This window comes from Clavelina lepadiformis, chromosome 4 (assembly GCF_947623445.1).
Source record: "Clavelina lepadiformis chromosome 4, kaClaLepa1.1, whole genome shotgun sequence".
Taxonomy (NCBI): Eukaryota; Metazoa; Chordata; class Ascidiacea; order Aplousobranchia; family Clavelinidae; genus Clavelina; species Clavelina lepadiformis.
The window spans coordinates 5,000,068-5,021,371 of NC_135243.1; the positions used below are offsets into that span (position 1 = coordinate 5,000,068).

General features: G+C 40.5%; 1 protein-coding gene across 2 annotated transcripts; it reads left to right on the forward strand.

The window, feature by feature from the left end:
• The first annotated feature begins 6,351 nt into the window (after nt 1-6,351).
• Nucleotides 6,352-19,762, forward strand: LOC143451386 (uncharacterized). 2 transcript variants are annotated; one of them, XM_076951884.1, is made up of 5 exons: nt 6,352-6,501; nt 7,872-8,007; nt 9,176-10,613; nt 14,315-14,969; nt 18,509-19,762. In XM_076951884.1, the coding sequence occupies exons 2-5, from the start codon at nt 7,939-7,941 to the stop codon at nt 19,092-19,094; spliced, it is 2,748 nt and encodes a 915-aa protein (XP_076807999.1). In that variant the 5' UTR covers nt 6,352-6,501; nt 7,872-7,938; the 3' UTR covers nt 19,095-19,762. The 2 variants fall into 2 exon arrangements, with proteins under 2 accessions (XP_076807999.1, XP_076808000.1); XM_076951885.1 differs by having other exon boundaries at nt 6,483-6,501; nt 7,902-8,007.
• Nucleotides 19,763-21,304: the final 1,542 nt, after the last annotated feature.

Here is a 21,304-nt window from a genome sequence, read left to right on the forward strand (position 1 = left end):
TTCGCAAATTTCTTGAGCAAAGTCCAAGTCCAAGGAGGGTTCTTAAGAATGCTTTGATTCGTCGATTAGTCATAAAAACAGTCCAACAATGTCTTGGTTATATGGCGGGAAGACTCAGGCAACAATTGACCAGGTGTGGGCTTGGTGTGTATGGGTCCATAAAAACCATGGCTGAGTAACAGGTTAAAACGGGGTAAGAGTAACAGATAAAATGCTGTAATTGTAACCGTGTGTTAAAATTCCAGCGAAGCCGCTTAGAAGCTAGTAGGCCTATATCAAGCCTCGTCATATCGAACAATATTAGGCCATTCTTCGAGACTGAATAATCACCACAGTGTTTGGGACACTCTGATCTGTTTAAATTGGTTGCGTTACTGTGTACATTTCCTGTGCGCTGGCCCTTCTTGGAAGCAAGGAAGCGCTTCAGCTCTCCCATGCACCCGCTCCCGTGCTCGAAAGGAAATTGTTTATTTCTTTTTTCTCCCGTCACGAGATTCTCGCGTTTCTTACGTCGCCCTCGTTATGACTCGCAAAGTGTCACGTCGCTTGCAACTTAAGCCGCGAAGTGATCTTTTTGTTTCTCTTTTTCAAATTTCATCCAATAAGACGGCCGGTTCAAGATCCATTTAATGTTTCTTTTTTATCTCACCCCGAGGTGTCGTCTTTCGTAGTAAAACACGATTTCTGAAACGTGCATAGCAAAGACGCATGAGGTAATGCGTGTAATACATCGAAACTAGGATGATATGGGTGAATGAAATGAAACTCTTTATAAGCAGAGATTTTTGTCTAAAATAGTTGGAATAGAATCCCAAGACTGGAGGAAAAGCTTGCATATCTACTGACGTTATTGTAGAATGCGAAATACCCAACCTCTTATTAAACGAAGTTAATTGGATATTTTGGCCTGTTGAGAAGCTAGGCAAGGAACTAGAAAACAGCCATACGAAGGATATGAAGGCCATGACAAACCGAATTATACAAATTAGTATACAGTAGCTGCATTTCGCCGCCTTCTTAACCGATTTGCCTCCTCTGGTTCCAACGTGAAATAATTTTCGCATGCTATGAAACTGTTTGAGAGAACTGGAACTGAGTTGATTTATACAAAAAACTCGATTTCTAGTTTATTGAAGTTAAGTGTGAGATGGAGATTTAAAAAAGTCTGAAGTGAAACGTCTTTTTTCCATTTTTCAAACTATGCACGATTTCGGATGAAAAAAGGCAGCATAGCGTGCATAGAACAGGTTACCTTCTTCTTCTTAACTTTTGCATAATCTTTAAATTAACATAAGTCCACACAGCTGGGTTGTTTGTGCGACTAAGTCCAAAGTCAAAATATGTCGTGTGGAATTTAAAGTTCTCAACATTGACGACTCGCGTTTATTCCATTGAGGGAGTTGGGCGATGATTACGTAGATATGTTGCATAACTTACACAATGTTTAGGGAGAAAAGTGCTGGTGGTTTGACCTTAACGAGTTTAACAAGTTCAGCTCACCCGCTGGCTAATTCCTGACTTTCGATAAGGACATTCCTCAAAAAGCCGCTATAGGATTTTGGATCTTCCCCTCGACGGATAGCGGTCTTGTTTCATTAAATTCAGTCGTATATTTAGTGCTATTTCATTTTCGCAGGATAACATATTTCCATTCAAAACGAACGATAATCTGAATTAATAACCCAAACAACAATATCCGATCATTCAGCGTTCGTCAGGGATTTGTAATGAAAAACCGATGATGTCAAATTGTTTACCATAAGTCTGCGCATGCGCAGAAAGCTATCTCAAGCGTCAACGCTCATGATGAATCACTTTGGTTCTAAAAACTGTGCCTACGTTAAAGGTCGTTCGAGGTCAGTTTAAATAAAAGAAGCCAACAATTTCTAGGAAGTCGGTTCGTGTCTGTTCGTAGATTACTGGAGAATTTTCAAAGTCAGTCACATCAGTTGAACACGTTTCTTTCGATTCGTAATTTTGGAAGAACGGTGTGATAACACATTTTGTTCAGTATGGCCTGCCTGTTAGTCTGTGGAAAGGATTCTTAGAAAATGCGTGTTTTGTGTCCACGTATGACCCTGCGCTAGATTTTGAGCAAAATTTTCAATTACAGGAAATATTTTTGTTTTTCGTCGACTTTTAATGATGTGATTTTGTAGTTGCCTTGGGTCAACGACCGAACACTTTTTGAAACTCATAAAAAACTTTCATTGAAGCACGACTTTGTTTCTGTTTTGCTTTACACGACACGATACAAGTGAATCATAACGATATATTCCAACGTCTTCGAAACGACGTAGCTTTTTTCCAAAAGATTGCTGAGTGCTTTGCAGGTGCTTGCAAAAAGATGCAAACCGGAAACTAGGAGAATTTCTGCGAACATAAAATTGGTTCTGCTGAAAGCACACGGACGCGAGTTGTGCGTTTCCGCCAATAACATTACGCTGCTCACTAAATATCGTGACAAACAGTTCTCAATCTCGACAGAACAAAGTGAAAGATCGTAAGGTAGGCATTCAAAGCATTTCACAAGCTCATAAAGTTGCACTGCCTTACTGATATGAATTGAGAACCTTTGTTTGTGCGTTATATAAAACGCCATTGAGTCCGCTCATGACATCACAACGCAAAGGTAGCCGTGCTTTTAAAATACTATTGCAGGCTACTGTATATGTTGAGACGTGTAACTAACTAACTATACCTTGATTCTGATCCCGAAACAGTCCATAGTATCCCAATAATCTCGAAAGAACCAATCCTACTCTGTAACAAAAATTTTAACTTGAAATTTTTTCCAAATTCTTCAATTTTCGTTAATCCTAAAGCCCAGTATAATCCGAACCGTGAGAATAAACCCTAAACTATGTTTTCTATTGTTAGCTTTCTATTCTTTTGTGTGATGAAATTATTCCTGCGCAGGTATTGGTTCCCGTCTAAGCAGATTTACCAAACACAGGATCGATGTAAGAAAAACGTTATGTAGCAATGTCAAGCTTGGTAATTTATTCAGAACTTTTGGGGTCACTGGACGCAAACTTCGTCAGCATTTGAAGAAACATCAACACCGGTGTGAATGAGCAAAATCCCGAAGTGGGCTTCGAGTACTCTGCTACCTTAAATTGCTCGAGCTTGCATTTTTTACAGGCGATAAAGTACAGTGATGTAACGTCGTCAGTTTACCGATGTAGCGGTTAGACTGACGGTTATATCATCCGATTCGATTTGCGAATACGCGACGCTGTTATTGTAATGCTCTTGGGGAAGGCTTTTCTGACGCTTATTCCTGTTCAGTGATCCCGACAGTTCCACGTCGGGCAAGCCGACGAAAAAATTAAAATCCGGATAGAAGCTATATTCATCCAAAAATGCATACATCCAAACTCGGAAACTGGGGCTCGAGCGATGAGTAATTATAGCCGAGTTTAAGACACGCTAAGGCTGTTCCCCAAAAGTCTAATTGACAGTAGCTTACATTGGCGGTAGACACGACATGCAATTCTAACGACAGGAAAATGAACATTATGACAGCATGCTATAAAGCAGAACGCATTTAGGCGACGATGCTAAACAATGGGCTACTAAATTTATAAATCGTATCCGGCAACGAATGGATTGAATTTTAATCATTACGTAAATGATTCATTGAATTCGTTTCTGCAATAGCTTTTCTTTATACTACAGTAGGTTGACGAGCGCTCACCACGAAACGTGTGGAGAGCACAGAGACAGGCCCTTCAGAGGATTATAAATGTTTGATGCTAGTTTTAATGAAAAACTACTGTCAGTGAACATGTTCGACAGTTCAGTGCCATTAGGTTAGGGGTGGATGAAACCCAGGACAACCCAACCAACATCGGTGGGTTGAATCGACCACCCTGCTAGAACTATAATGCATATGTAGTAGTAGCGCAATGCTTCCTTTACGATCTAAAAATAAAGCAAGCCACACTGGACCAAAGCGAAAATCGTTCGCGTAAGATATATTGGGTTGGCCAGGTGGGAACAGAAACGCCTTATTGCGTGTGATTAACAAAGAGTGACTAAATGAGTTTGGATAGATCGTTAAGGCCAAACTGAACGAAACGTCACGTATATGGATAAAAGAATTCGGCTCGAAAATTCATGAATCTCGTGCGTGCATATGCTACACTTTCCAATATGGATTATATAGTTACAACCTATAGCCAGGGTTGCCATATACCGTCATTATTTCTAAGATTTGTCCTTATTTTGAAAGTCTGTGTCACAGAAATTACTTTTATCCTATTTTTTTGAGCATTGAATATTGATTGCCTTCTCCTTTTGTGCACTGTTTAAGGTAGTATTCTTCTTTCGTTTCCTAGTCGTCCTTATTTTTGAGTCCAGACCGATGGCAACCCTGCCCATAGCCTGAACCCAGATTGCATGCACATCGCAGCCTCCAGCCTCCGCAGACTAAAACGTATTCGTCCACTTCGGCCAACAACAATCCCGATCCACCACTCCGCTCTTTGTTAACGCGTAGTCGTGCGGTTTTGTCCTTCAAGGCCAACCCAATAACTTACACGTGAAGATTTTCACTTTATGTCCACTGTTGCTTGCTATATAAAAAACAACCGTAACCCGATGTTGAATGCATTTCGAACCGACAAGACGTGTCTAAAGTGTAGCAATCTAAATTATGTTCGGTTTTTCTCAACGGTTTTAGGTTATACTATATGCCTCTCCCCAGAGAGTAAAGGTTTCGGTTCGTTAAGTGAAATTATTCCAATGAACGTGAATTACTGAACGTTGAATTGCGTCAAACGTCAACAAATCTTAGAAAAGAGGCAAAAACACCTTTCACGTCCAACTGCGTAGGACAGCTTTAGGGAATATAAAATCGATGATGAATTCACTATGAATTCTTTGGCAAAATTTTTGAGTTGTTCTGCAGAGTTGTAGCTTCTGCTGCGCAGTCCATAATATTTAACTTAGAGCAATAACTGTACTAATGTTGTAAAATATATGGCCCGGGTAGAAGCAATTTGTATTTAAAGGAAAAAAAGTGTTTACATAAGAAGTTTTACAAGTTCAGAAAACTGTTTTTCTAGTTTAGATATAGCTTGACTTCGATCACAGCAAATGCGACGCATAAACGTGTCTGTGTTATTTGATTGAATGTGCGTGGGTCAGAGAGGGCCGTTTTCGTTGCGTTCGCATGATGTTACAACCACGTACAAGACACGTTAGAGCTTGTAGCTGTATTATATTTAAGCACTTTGTTGTCTATATGGTCGGTAAACAGAGCCTGCCAATTCTGAGAAATGAACAGATACGTCTATTTACTCTGCGAAGACGAAGCATTAGATCACTTTCTTATAGGTAACTGAACGTCAAAGCTATTATATGAGTGCTTTATGGGGTCGTCGCAATAACATCTGTACAAAAAATGGAACGATTGTTAATAAGAGCGTGTAAATGCCGATCGAATACGAAGGTTGCCGGAAATCTGACCAGTTTATTCAGTTTAGATCGAGTGTAAACTTATGTGGAAAGAAAAAAAGCCGTCAAGTTGTAAATGAGTTAACCTAATGATGTAGCTGATAAGAATGCGATTGCGGATAGCGTAATACGTTCTTAACTCAATTATCAACCATTTGGTTCTTGGAAGGCCGAGGTGTAACCAAAATGCCCGTGGACTTTGAACAGCACGAATAACGTATTATTGGAAAGTCAATTCATAGAAGTAAACCATATCCTTATGTGGGCATCCACGTCTAAAGGTTATCTTTCTCTTCTTGACTCTTCTTTTTGCTTCTGGAGGAAGGAGCCGCCCCGGGGCGTTGGGTTATATAACTTAAAAAAAAAAAAAAGAAACAGAAAATTTATCGCGCCTGAAAATTCAAATCTATGAAAACAAAACATTGAGCGTCTCACTGAAAATACTATAAGACCGTCGTGTATGGTCGCGAATGCTCAAAACAATGTTTATGGCAAACTTAATAAATAACTTTGACATTCCGCAAAAAATATCACGCTGGTGAAAATCACGATTGAAAAAGACCTTTCAGCGTTGGAAAAAGTTTGAAAGATACTTTATAAGGAAAAATTATCATCTTCCGAAATTGTACTCAATCAACTCAACGCACGTTTTTCCTTAATTTTTGGGTCAGACTGTGAAAAATTTTTCTGCGAAGACGTGCGCCTTATGTAAGGGGTTTCGCAGCAGTCAAACAAATATTTACCCCAAAAAGATAGTTGTATAAAATGAGACCAAAACATCTGAGGTTACATAACCCGACTCTAAAGAGAATGCCTAATTGTTTCTTGATGATAAAAAGCACTGAAAAGCCGGCGCGATCTTCCATTAACCTTCTGTTAAAAATCAGGATTAAACCTGGTCTAGTTTAGCCCGGGGCGCCATGTTACATAACGTCAGAAGCTGGGCCAGTAAGTAGCTCATGGCTGCCTACCTAAAGTCGGTCTTGACCACCAGGGAATGACGCTGTTGGTTTGAAACCGTTTGAACAAACGCAAAACGTAAGTAATTGTTCGTGAGGTCTTAGGTTAATTTAGCTTTGTTCGTGCGTTTTGAAGCATTTAACTCTCGCATTTTACGCGAATAAGAGTGAAATGCATCGCTCCTGATTTAAAACCCAGATGGTCAATTTAAATTCTCACAGCTTACAAAATACGTACGTCACGAAGAAATATTACAAGACAGGGTGCTACAGACAAAAATGTCGTATTGCAATAAGCAGACTGCAAAAGGTCATGATGTTTTAGGCATGTGAGACGGAAAGCTAATGAAAGTTACAATAGATTCGCCGCCGTGACCGTGTCGCGTTTTCATAGAACCAGGCGCCGTATCCAACTGTAAGTGCGGTTATAAATGGATGGCGTTCCTACCAAAAAAGGGACAGTCTATTTTGTGACCGGAGCCGACAGCATCGACCTCGACCTCGACGTGTAAGCCGTAGCCATTTTAAAAGATCTGTTAGAATGAGAGATTGTGAAGTTGGCATGTGTACTTTGCGGCCGTCCGTTACTCACATTTCTACGCAATTTGCTTCGCGATAGAAGTTTAAGATCAAGCCCAGCAACCGGCTTCAGTAATCGCAAATACTAAGTGTTTCAAATTGAGGGTTTCGAGATACTAGGAGCTGTTTACGCGCAATAACGGCGTTCTAAGTTACGCGAGCCGACAAATTAAACCCGTGCCCGTGTTATGTTGCTCCAAGAGCGTATTGGTCGTTCCACGCAGTCATTTTCTCTGGCGGCCTAAACAAGTTCACGGTACACGTAGAAGGTTAGAAATATAAGCTTTTGAAATCTAATATTTTCTTCCCATTATTTAAAATGGACCCAAACAGCATTTCGTATTAACGGCGTTTTAGCATGTTTGATGATGTCACGAGATTCCTTGGTCGTGTGTTATGTAACTGGCATCGTAGCTTGAGGGCTTATTCCTAACATTTTCTAGTCGTTTTCTCTTCTTTTAATCTTTTGGGCTACTACTTTCTCTTCCCGTAAATATTCCGTCATAATGTCGATTGTGGACGTCACCGAGTTTTTGGTGCCGAGAAATTCCAGCACGCTCGTTGGAGTGGAAAAACTTTGGCTTTCTGGAGCAAGTATTTTAAGGAGCGTTAAAATGTTTTGAGGAAATTCGTTCTTGTTCGTTCGTTCTTGCTGACTACGTGCCGCTAAAAGATTAAGAAGTGCTTTTTTCGTAGTTTTAATTCCTAAAACATTGCAAAACTTTGCGTGCTAAAACACGCACGGTTATTTTATAACGCGAAAGTGAGACAGTGCTGCGCCGATTTGCGTGTTTTTTGACAACACGTTACAATACCTGGTGCAGGGGATGGATTTCATTTATCACAGGTGCATATTTTTGTACTGTTTAGCTCGTTGTTAAAGCGACATTGTGTGTTAAGCAAAGATTGAGAAAATGAAAAATCTTGTCAAGTGAAAATGAAGAAAAAGATACGTCGACTCTTGGGACGCGGAAGGCAGCCGAGCTCAGATGGGGCTGAAAATAAGGTAACACTAAAATAAACTCTAAAACATTTTAAAGTTACCCAGTTTTTATAGATACAAAGAAACTTCAACAAGAGATAAACATCGATTAACTCTGTAAATTGGCTACTATAAATATACTATTAATATACTATATTACTATTAATATACTATATACAACTATTAATATGTCACTGCTGCCAGCCAAACGCGTTATTTGCTAATGGTGTTGTATATGACATGAAAACTCATGATTTTGATACCGTAGTTGCAAACTTCAAACGGACTAAACTCTGTGCAAAACGCATGTAGGGTAAATGCAAAACGAGTGTTCACCATCAGGCGCTTACACGATGGTTATTAATAGCCGTAAAAATTCATTGACATCTTTGACATCTTTCATATAACTACCGATTTCTAATAAAGCTTTTATTTTATCACAAGTAGATTTCCAATAACGGTCTTATAGCAATTTGTAGTTAATTGTAATCGGGTTTCGTTTATAGTAAGTCCAGTGTGGATTTAGACATATTTATTATAAATGAAATCCGGCGTTAAAAACTGCGAGCTATTTCCACTACTCCAACCTGTGTCACAAAATATCACGGCCACGTGTGTACATATATGCGAGCGCAGGCATCAGATGGTTGAAAGCGACAAGCAAACAAGCACGACGGGAGTTGAACGCTTCAATTTACAGTAAATTCAACTTATTTCCCGTTCTACGAGACCTTTCTTAGCCACTCGCATTGCTCAATATGCTTACGTAGGGACGTTGTCAGTTGCAGAAACGGCGTGAACACAGCTAAGCTGTGATTTTCAGCAAGAAATATCTGTTTGGTGTGTTCAACAGCATGTTTTGGAGTAACTATGTGAGTAAAAATGTTTGGGTGCAGCGCGCTTGAGCCGTAAGTCAAGCAAATAAAACTACTACTACATTGATAGGCTGTAAAATTACCAAAGCGTCGTCTGAATACTTTAGTGTGCTGCGCTAGCTTCGTGAAAAAACCGGGTAGTTTGAGTTTGCCTTCACCAAATGCATTACCCGTTGGTGTTTCGTTCTATCGCGAGAAAATCAAAATCTGGTGCGACTGATAACAATCTCGTCATTCTAAGACGTAATTTTTTAAAACTGGAGTCGTGATTGTTATTCGAACACAATACGCTTATGATGTCTATGTTTCGTCTTTAGAACAAAAGACTTCCCGCTTTGCTGGCTGAAAGATCAACGGCGGCCCCCAATTATTACTACAAGACTGATGAAAAGACCAAAGAGGTTGAGGATGATTTAAAGAACGAAAAGAACTTGGAGAAGGTCGGAGACGTAATCGAGCTCCCGGAACCGGAGCTAGCGGAGGAGAAAGTAACAGAGATCACGTTGGAGCCAATAAACCATGGACGAGATGAGGAAGATCAAACAATGAACGATAACGATAAGGATTCGAATTTGCACAAAGAAGCTGAAGCAGGGGTGGTCAAAATCGACCGAATAACGGACATGGAGCAATATCGCGAGCCGGCCGTGCGTATGATGAACGAATCTTTGAGAAATGGTCGACTTGCAACGGCGGAAGACACTTGCACGGATCAACTGTTACGTAATAACTCCTGCCCCGGGGCGAGGCTAAACGAACCAGGAGATCAACTTATGCAAGATCATTCGCAAGTAAGGTATCAACAATGGGGAGGTCTTTGCGAAGAAGAAAACGCGGTTCTTGATAAACCTTCGTCGAAAATATTTTCTTCCAAACGCAAGAAACAGGACAGTCTGCCAATTGACGTCACGCTACAAGCACCAGCATGCGAGAACCCAAGGTCTATTTGTGGAACAGTTCTTCAACAGGATCTAATAGCGTCCGTGGAGTACGGCTCAACGCGTGGGAAAAGATTTCTCCAAGGCCAAAATAACTCTGTTGAAATGGAACATTGCCTTCCGCTCAAACAATTGCCTTCACAGACTGGCATTATCGAGTCTGAGCAAGTAAAGGAATTCGGGCAAAGGGACCAACATTTTCAAAACGGCAATTGGGAGGGATGCGCAGCAAGGAGCGGTGGCGCCCAGCAACAGACCGACGCCCCTTGTACTTGCGGGCGACAACCCGCGCTGTCTAGTTTCTCCCAGCCAAGGTACCAGAATTGCGGGCAAGAACGTTTTCACGAACATACCCAAATCCCGAGACGTTTGGACGCAGCCGCCTCACTGCACTGTACGGCGCTGGGCAGGTGCGCCACGCACAGACGTACTTGCGGCTGCTGGACATACTTAACTGCATGCCAGTGCTGTCATCACGCCACACAGGGTGGTGCAGCGGCCCCAAGGCCCACATTATGCCACTTTTGCGCACCTGGGGCATCGATCCACGTCACAAAGTGTTCCGGAACGTCAGTGGGTCGACGCATATCCGTTTTATTCACTATTGTTGATGAAGATGCGTCGGAAAGACTTCCGAGAATTCTAGAGTTTGCAAAAGGAAGCGCGCAAGATGCTGATTCATCACAGCTTTTACATCATCACGATCACAACACCTCAACCGCTTGTCAACATCATGATATCTCCACTGAATGCGAAAGTGTCGCCGTAAGGGCTTGTAAGCGCCATCTAGAGGACCACCAAATCGATGATTTTAGAGGTGAGTTATTCAACGGTTGATTTTTTCTTGCACCATACTGTACTGTGTTTATATTTCTTGTTGTGCCAAATTAGATAACTTGGGCCGCTGGCATTTCGTAAGAGTAAAGTAATCCAATGATTACCTACTGAGACAAACTAATTGCAATTTAAAAAATGAACGAATGAACGCGAAACTGGTATGATTAGCCATAATTTTAATTTTAATTTTAGATGATGAACTTTGGGTTGAAATGTTTTAATACTTGTTTTCAGAATCGTAATGATCGCGGTTAAAATGGTTGTTAAGCTTAAGGGACCTGTCAAATGTATTCTTCCCTGACGTCTATTGCTTTTGTAACACATTGTCTGAATAACTAGCAAAACGGACGAAAATTCAAAACTTCTCGTTACACTCCCCTGGACTGCTCAGACAATCTTAATTACTCTCTGCGAACTAGTCTGCATCATGATGGACTTGTTATCCAAGTCAGGACAATGGCCAATGGCTTAGGGAGGAGGTAATTGTCCATATGACCTGATCTTTCAGGAAGTTGAACAGTTGTCGTCATCAGCCATTGAGTAGTTGTCGAACCCCATAGGCTTTATTCCTCTTCTTTTCTCTCGGTGTGGCAAGTTCTCTTGCTAAGCACAGCGGAACACTTCTCTGCTTTGACGATAAGAGGAAGGTGTAGTTGCGAAAGTGAAAACGAGGAGATGTGTCAATACAATATCAGCTGAATCGGCGTTTACGCCGTAAAAGGCTGACGTAATAAACATCGGCGCTTATTCCGATTTCCTCAAAATAAGATCAAGCAGAGAAACAATATATCGACAAACAGTATGACGTAGAAGAGCTGTAGCGATTACCCGCTATTTCGATTTATGAAAATGCTGAATATGCGCAATAGAATTAACTGAACAAAACGACGGAAGCAAACAAGACGTTTACGTTGTACGTCATTGCTTATCGAGTTATCACGAGGAACCATTGGTTAGGTTGGTACGGCGTGACAGCTATTAATTTATGAATGGCAGTCGTATTTATTGGCTGCATGACGAAAGCGAAATGGTGAAAATATTAGTGGGTGGGGTTTTTACTGCCAAACTGTGAATAAGTTCGCCTGCTCTTTGTTGACTTGACGATGATTAAACACGTCAACAACGCGGTAGTAAGCGATACTGTTAATACGTTCGGCCCAGGTATATCGATTTTAGAAGGGTGATTTATTGATGTTATGTAAATGACGAAACCAAACTTAATGTTAAAATTCGCTCCATTGTCTGGCTGTACTAAAACTGAGGTGTACATGAAAAACACAATTTCCAGAGTGTGCCCATTGTGGCACGCGCTGCCGGAATCGCGACAGAGTCCAAAGTTTACATTTCAAAGCAGCTGATGCATATACACGCAACGAGAAAAGCTATTGAGCAATACGTTTGCGTGAAATCGGAAGCTGCCTTTCCCATTCGGCCTTCTTTTGATTTTTACGTAATAAAGGTTTATCACGAAAAGAAAAGTCCCTGCTCCAGTAGAATCACGAAATACCAGCCGAGATAGTAATGTCTCTTCGGCGTTAAACCATAGGCAATACCGCAGGATATGAGTGGACGGCCGATGACAACGTTCAGTGGTCGTGGGAAATGTGAAAAACAAATGTTCGAATCACAGCTGTGTCGCTCATCATGACATTTCTATGTCAAATAACGTGTAACTCCTATCTGGCACCGATCCAATCAAACTGAATCGGTTTGTCCGAATTTGGTCATTGAAATATGACGTCATCCCGAAATAATTCGAATGACCGGAAACTGAGAGAAGACGGAAGCTCGTTGGGTGCTGGCGATAATTGCAGAAACAATTCAGCAACATCTAAAAACAGAATGTGCGCATATCTAAAGAGTACAGGGGACGAGAAACGGAAGTGGGCGTGACAAAAGCAGCATGCTCTTAACATAAGGATGGACTTTGTCGCTGGAATCACTCCTGAAGAAAAAAACAGACTGCCAGCCGCGCAAAAATCACCCAATTAAACTAAACGAGACTCGGAGTCGAACTGGAAAGGAAACTGCGCATAAATTCACATAAAAGGAGTGGATGTTATAATGTGCGACGTAGTTGACCTAACGTCATTTCAAAGAACTTATTTCATGACAAAGACCGTGGAAGATGTTATCTTAATCAAACACCAGCACCATAGTTTGGATAAGTTATATGCATCGCAATTAAGTTTATTGGAGGGCGTTACACAGGACCTGGGGAATTATTAATTGGTAAATAAAGATTGATTGGTTTAGGGGGTGTATAAACAGGCAATATTTGACCTGTGAGCACATTGCTGACGTTCAAAAGGAAAACGCCTCTACAAGCGCTGTTATAATTTTATCTTAAATGCTTCTGAGGCAATGGGACAAAGGTATCGCATATCCCGTGAACACCGTGAATACGCCAGCCCACCGTGTTGCATGCAAATGTGCCCGCTGCTAGGAAATATGCTGTGAGGTAAACAAAGAACGCTACGACGTACGCAACGTTATTATGACAAACTGCTAGACGCATAAACAAAAACAGAAAAGTCAAGCTTTTGAAAGAAAATATTTCATGGTGTTTATGGTCCAGGTTGCGAGGCGCAATACTTTCCTCGCAGCATATTGGCAAGCAAGCAGGTGAACGTAGCAAGCCAAGTCGTGCATACGTGACTGCTTGACAACGAGCCATCAACAAACCAAGAACTCAAACGCTTCGCTTTTGCCGTTTTGCATCAAGTATGTTTTTACGAACGTCCGATTTCAATTAATGATTCTGCCGTAGCTGGAATGTTAAAACATTTTATTAACGGCAATGATTCACCTGTTTCTAATGTTAGCTACGATTCTGACTACCAAGCCAAAATCGTCGTACCATCTATCATCAAGTGTACATTACGATAAAAGCATAAGGTGTACCATAGAGTGCAAAGAGTTGCGCGACTTACTAATAGGCCTCGATACTATACAAACAAGAGTACGGGGTACTGAACGTGTGATTAAGATCATGTTGCTCCAACTTTCAAATTCAAGAGTACGCGCTGCCCTGTTATGAGTCTTTGCTGCTTGAAGTTGAATTTCGTGAAACAGCTTTTCGTCGTCCTTTCAATCCCTCACGTAGTTCTTAGAATTGGAGAGAACGAGTTCGGGTGATCGCGAGCCACCTTTTTTCTTTTTCGTCGAACTATCTCTCATATTATTAGAAGTAGAACGAACAGAGAGATCTTGATGACTGAATAACGGCAGGACGTAGAATTGAACCGAAGTAGTGAATCATTAACCCATTTCAGAGTATTGGGTTGGTTTTGACTTTTATTGTTTTATAAAGCGATGTAATTTGAACATGGAAGAACAGATGGAAGTCGGAACTTACCCGTTATGATGATATATACAACTAGTGTTATATAGCTGCGTGGTGTGTAAAGTTAGATAGACTGCTGCTGATACTTTGACCTTATATAGCTTGGTTCCTTTTCTATTATTAGGCGGTGTTTCAGTATGTACATTAGATCGTTTTGTCTAAGGACAGGAACGATAATCCTGAAATTTCAAGCACTTTGCTTTACTAAAGCATTCTATAACAGATTATTAAACAGTTAAATGGTTGTCTAATACAGGAGTAAAATAGCATTTTTTCAAGAGGTCTAAACTCTAAAGGGTCCGAGACTAAACGGAGTTTCTTTTTTGTTCTTTCAGCTTCGCAGCAACCTGTTAAATTTTCTTGTAAAAGCCTTGACCAGTCACATCGTCCAAGACTTGTCGATATGGCGCCTTCGGTTGGTTTCTTTACGAATCAAGAAACTGCGAGACCACGCGCACCCAATCGCACGAACGCTACCTGTAGCATGGCCGCTCGCAGTGAGCAAAGTTTTAGAAAAACTGAGGAGGCTGTCCTGGACAGACTCCTGTGCAATCCAAACGGTTACCCGTGTTCGGACATTTACGCCATAGCCCAAGAAGAAGCCGAGGGCAATGGACAACAACTGTCACCTCTCGGTCACTTTGAACTTTCACAAAAGTCGTACGCCAAGTTGATTGCCTTTTGCCACAACAAGAAAGTGATATCGAGCAAAAGCGTGGTCGTTTCATCGTCTAATCAAGAATTATCGTGGCACTATCGGACTTCTGGTAATATTTCCTCGGGCAATAGACACGCCGACCCCGGCCAATTCCATTCAAATCTCGTGGGCTTCGAAAACGACGCGACTGAGCTTTGTACCCTTGCCAGAGTCTTCGAAACTGTTGAAGAATGTCCCTGGTACTGGGGCGAAATGAGTGGCGCCGAAGCAAAGAAACAATTAAGCGGCACCTCCCAAGGAACTTTCCTACTACGCGACAGCAGTGATCCACGGTAAGCTTGTGTTGAAATAGCAAAAAAGTAACGCCTTCCAAAAGTACTCTATGTACCCACGTGTGAAGCACACATTTGAGCATAATAATTACGCCATTGTCATTGCACTACGTAACGATATCGTAACGCATAATTAGCTATGTAATACGCACATGTACCCTTTCAACTATACGGGGATCACTGCTTTGTTAAAAAGCCGCGGGCATAAAAAACTTTCTTGGAAACCAATTTCTGCGCAACAGGCAGAAATTTGTTAAATATCAGAGGTATAATCAATCGCCTTTAACCAGCGTAGTGTTATGCCTTATATAATAAGCTAATACCAGGGTTTGGTGGATAGGTTGTGTACCGAGAACAATTTTATTTAACATCGTTTAATTGTTTGTGTCGGTTGCTTCTGTTCTGAGATAGCAAGCAAGTTGTGATCGTTGGCAATTTCACTTACTTTGCGGTCTTAACCTGTAACAATACGAATTCTATACCTTGAACGCAGCCCAAGCTTCATTGCTTGTCCAAATTGGAGTGCATATACAGTGGATCATTACAGTGAGTAGCAACTACCCTGATTAGGCCGCAGACTTAATATAGATCGCACATGTCGCTGCGTACGTCACAATTGTACCGCAAGCTGTAATGTGTGCTTTCCCGTTGTCTCAAATGCGAACGTATACAAAAGAAATACATTTACAGGGAAGCGAGCTCGGGAAAGAATTTGCGTGTTACGTGCTTCCAGCGCTGCGTGAAAGTAAAAATAGTTCCCGATAATTCTGTGGCGATTTTCCACTGTAACTGTCAAATTATCCCAGCACTGCCTGACTACGGTGAAGGTGTCATTACGAAAATGCAAATGTTAACACAGGTAAACACAGGGCGCAGTGTCTGAAGTAAAATATAATTTAAATATGAAGGTATGTTCGCTTATCTAAACATTGTTTAGTGCGCCTAATGTAAATGTCGTTCGCGGTTTCCTTTTTGTTTGATTAGTGTACTTTAAAGCTTTTCGAAAGTCCGCCGGTGCAGATTAAATCATAAAACTTGGTTTATTGATTTCCTAAGCCGCATAATGGCATTGCATTGTGGGTCTTTTTGGTAAAGTAACGAGTTTTACAGCTTTCGATCCGATGACGATTGCAACGTTTTCGTTAGAACAGTTGACGCCTTTAGAAATGCTGTGTGGTGCAATAGATCCGCTGCGCTGGCATCACTGACCACACCGCGTATACGACATTCTTTTTCGGAAAACTTTCTACTCGAAAATCGTTGTGGAATTTTGTGGAAATAGAGTTAATGGTTGGCAGTATTTTGAGTTGTTTTTGTAACACTAGCCTAATAGATGGCCGGGTGGTAGTTATAGCGCAGCCGGTAAATGCTGGTCTTTCGGGCAGTGTTTGAAATGCTAAGTGTACTTCGAAATGATTTACCCCTGAAGTATTTTGAATGGGGATTGTGTTTCCGATGCTTGAATGTGTTATGAGTCAACGGGAACACTGCGGATAACCGAAGGCGACGTAGAAACAATGACTGAGTCATCCAGGAATCGGAATTGTCAATTTCGACCGACTGTTTTTGTTACGTTGTGAACAACCTTTAAAATAAACTTCACCACTGCCAGCAAATACGTGGCCTTCCTGATTGTCAAAGAAACCATCTAAGTCCGCAGCAAAATGTTTAAACTCCAAATAAAATATACAGTGGTTACAGTGTACGTCATCGTTAGGTATTGTTGGCAATAGGTCGTTGACAATTCCGACGAAAAACTATTAGGTGGTCTAGTACGGTGATCACGTGGCCACTTGTGTAATCTGTGGCGTCATGTGCGACGTGTAGTGGGATAGGTTGATAACGAAAGACAAACAGGCGTTTGCTATGAGATGCGCTTGTTCACGTAAAATAGGAAAGACTTGTCAAATTTAAGTGACCCGCGCACGTAATCACGGGTATTTTTTATGTGTTTCAATTTCCACGAATCTATACAAAAGTTCGATCGAATGATAAACAAACCACACATGACAAACATCGTTTCAAAGTCAGTAAGCCGAAAACCATTGATAATTTTTACGAGTAAATAAATGATTTACCTTCGGGCTGTAATAGTAGGATACCTCGAATAGGTTTAGTAGTAATTACAAAGCTTTTATAAGGGAAGTGAGGCCATCCTTACTAACATCAGCTGCGTCAAAATGATAAGATTCCCATCAGCAAATAGTTTTTACAAACGTATATTGCAATGCAATCTGAATCAGCAATAAGTATTGGGTAAATTATGAGGGTTGGCGTGACGAGATCGTATCTGAGTCATAAAAAAGACGTCAGTTTCAGAGAAAGATGCGACGTGCTTCCGTTGAGTTTGTGCAAATGGGTTTGCATCGTATTAGTCGTTCTATAACACGCATTCGGTAGCGGTTTCCTTGATTTTAATTATTCATTACAATCTGCCTAAGGCCGCTTTATAAAAACATCATTTTGCTACCTCGTCAACTGAAAAGAGCTCATATGTCAAACCTTATGTCATGTCCTAATAAGAACTTACAGGACACAACGATCGTTATAAAAATATTTTGTTTTGTCCAAGCGCCATAGGTTATGCCGCTTAAGTTTGCCTACTAAGCACAGATAAGACGCACCTTTTTTCTCACAACCAGTGCTACTTAATATGAGTCAATATATTATACAACCCAGTTGTATAATATGTGAGTGGTGGTGCTAAGATGTTACCAATGAACGCCCAAGGCCATCAGCCAGTGAATAAGAATCTGTTTTACGTCACTTTAAGTTATGCAACTTAAAAATATCACAATATCACACCCAGCATTTTCCAAAATTAGTGCAGCGAAAATCCCATTGTTCCGAATACAGTTTCATTTGTATTAATTAAATTATTAATAGGCATGTCAACAAATAGGTAAAAGCTAAACCAATTTGAAGATCACTATGATTAACTATTAGCTAAAACATAGTAACAGCCAAACGTCAAATGAAATGCCAACACAAAATGGGTGAGCGCAGGATGAAAGATCATGTTATAAATAGAATTCGACGCCAGCAAACGTCCAAACGACTAATTTGAATTCGCGTATGTTGTTGCTTTGGAGCATAAGGCCGTTCAAGCGTGTTTCCTACTTTTCAGCTTTCTCTGGCGTCATGTAGTTCCAGCTGTGGGTGTCAGCCCGTTGCTTTCGATCCAGGCGGTTGTTTGTGTGCGCGTTGACTATTATGCGATATTTTCAAAAACGTTTCGCGATGTCAAGCTTTGCGTATTACAAAGTAGTTGTCAGTTTGAGCAAAGTTTAACGTATGATTTTTAGCGAGAAAGCGACGCGTTGTTTTTATACGTCCTTCCTGATAAGGGAGAAAACAGAAGGAAGTGTTAGTTGCGCGTCAATGTAATTAATGAAGCCGTGTTCCGTCAAATTCCGCGGAACTTAGCAAAATTATTACAACGTGTAAGCTTTTATGTCGACGCAACATCACTTTTAGTTACACCGACTGTGATTTATTTCCTCTTTTATTCATTTGACCTTTGACCTGCTTCTCTACAGATATCTCTTCAGTCTGAGTCTGTTGACCAAACGAGGACCAACTAGTATACGGATCGTTTACTCAAACGGACTTTTTCGTTTCGATTCGGAAAGGGAGGACGAATCCCACCGTCGCCGGAGACCTCTACCCGCGTCCTTTCCGCGTCCGAAAGGAGAGAGACGACAGTGCGTGATCCACATGATCCTGCACTATACGAAGTATCTGATGAGGAAGAGCAAATGCAAACAGGAGGAGGACGTGTCCAGTGATGTAAACTGTCCTCACACCGACACCTCTTCGCGAACCAACTCATACGAGAGTCGTTCGGAAAGTGACAGGAGTCAGCCTAATGGCGGACAATCAAAGAGAAACGGCGCAAAAGACGACGGTTTATTCATGTGTTACTGGATGGAGCGTGGAGGAAGAAAGGAGATCCCTGTCCTGCTGACGCATCCCCAACCCAAGAAAGTTCACAATCTTCAACATTTAAGCAGACTCGCTATCTCAAAACACTTGCGACTTTGGTCAAATCATGAACTGGTCCAAGACTTACCACTGCCCGAACTATTACAAAATTATGTCCGTAAATACCCGTATCCAATTTAACATTTTATTTCGAAATCTTTTGCGTTTTGTTTCTATTATTGAACCAGTATGTTATTATTTAAATATGTGTTTGCTATGCCGTTTAGTTATGTGTTATTTGCCGTTTGATCGGGAATATCCACCAACATTGAAGCCAGATAGCAATTCGGCGCTTTGCTACAATTAACTTTTAAGAATATTGCAATCTGACCCTCCCTTTTACATATTACCTTTGTTAACCGTAAATGCGATTTCCTGGTGGGAATTTTCATGCATTTTGTGATATTCCTTTAATTGGCTAACAGCGTGTTGTCGTTTATTTTATTTTTGAAATATTTCCATTCACCATAAAAGTACATATAATTGTTTTTGTTTTTTAGAATTGTTGTTTTGGTTAGAAATTCAGCCAATGCAATTAAGTACAGTACTGATAACAAATTAGTGACAGTGTTCTTAGAATACAATTCAAGCCACGACCGGTTTATAGACGAACAATTCAAAATGACTGATAGTTGAATAAAATGCTTTGAGAGGCGGATATACCTTACAACGTGGTTCAGTGCCCTATTGCGTGTTTAGTTGTAGACCAATTCGGTGTTGTTTTGTCGTTGTTGTTCTTCGTTTTTTTTGCTCTTCACTCTCACACACAGTATATATTATTTGACGTAATAAAGTTACTATTTTACATACTTCCGTTTCATATTTTTTGTTTGCAATCGTGTACCGGATTCGCAGAACATACAGTGTTTAACAGAGTGCGCGGTTATTTTCAAATATGGTTATGTAGGGCTTATCTGGCAGACGTGAGCCGAGCCATATGTTACTTGCCAGTAAACTGCTTGGCAGCGTCATCGATCAGTTCCAAGAAACGCGGAACGAGATAAATTTTCGACTTAACCTTACACAGAATCGAGCGCTTTCGTGTCATATCGAGTGCCTGTATTTTGCCAAAGGCCACACTCATTGCTCAAACATCAGACTAGAATATTTTTGCAAGTTCCTCAAACCATTAATTCTGCATAAAGCGGCTTCGGTTAGGTTCATAACACCACATAGTGATGGAACTATACAGTAAAAACAGCCCACCAGCTGGGGCTAATTAATTACAGCGGTTCTGTGTCGTACAATGCCAGTATATACTGTACTTGAAGAAAATTAGAACGTAGTTAAAACTGAGATCAACGAACATACATAAAAGAATGTTTTCTTATGTAATATTTTACAAATAATCACGCAAAGTAGAGAAAGAAAGAAGATTGCTGACTTGATAAGTTGCCCAAGATTTTGAATAAATACATGTAGGTCGTACAAGTCATGTCACCTCTGCACGCACCGAAAGAACTACAATGCTGCACGTGTTAGGATAATTTAAGCAAATAAAGAATGTGATACTGGAAATGTAGATATTAGTGAACCTTTACTGGGACAGAAAACCGACTACAACGGCATGCCTTTGCGGTTGAATGCACATGAGATAAAAAATTGGAACCAGTCGCATTGAACAACGTCGTAATCTATATTTCAAAACCGCTGAAGTTTCCACTTGTCAACTGTAAGCTTGAAAATTTGTTTTTCGTTTTTTCGGCTGCTTGTATAAAAATAAATGGTAATTTTTAGTAAACAGTTATGTTGTTACAATCTCCTGCGTGATATGCTTGGATGATAAAACAAAGTACAATTGTTATTAAAAGAATTCTTTTCAAAACAGTTATTTTATACAAATGCTTTCACCAAATCATTGCGCGATCACGATTTACGTAGAAAGAACTTCCTTTTCCAAAATCCTGGTCGTGTAAAAAATTTTCGTGTGAAATTTTATCGGCTTTAAATAATGCAAAAGTGAAAAAGGCCTCTTTCCCCAATTCCAGATTTTGACATGAGCAGCTATTTAACATTCTCATATAACAAATGTTTTTTTTTTTCCAAATATAAACACAACCTCTGCAATTGATGAAGCAGAATGCAGCGTTCTGTATAAAACAAATCTTATACTAAAATAGAACGAGTCCAGTAAGCGATTTAAGCTAATCCCACTGAACAACGATACTAAACTCACGAATGCAAGTCTATGGTAATGTCTCTGGGAACCATATCGTTAACTAAACGCCCATATGTGCTGGAATATCATAGCGGCAAAGTAAATCTGCATCCAAAAATAGTTTCGAGAAAGCACGACTTGGCTGAATTTAATAGTGAACATAAAATTCCCCGAAAACAATGTTTTAAAAATA

Excerpts from the sequence above, each read along its gene's own strand:
- LOC143451386 (XM_076951884.1), top strand. The coding sequence starts at position 7,939 with ATGAAGAAAAAGATACGTCGACTCTTGGGACGCGGAAGGCAGCCGAGC. Across the intron at positions 10,614-14,314 it reads CCAAATCGATGATTTTAGAG|CTTCGCAGCAACCTGTTAAA; the intron begins GTGAGTTATTCA and ends TTGTTCTTTCAG. Across the intron at positions 14,970-18,508 it reads CGCGACAGCAGTGATCCACG|ATATCTCTTCAGTCTGAGTC; the intron begins GTAAGCTTGTGT and ends GCTTCTCTACAG.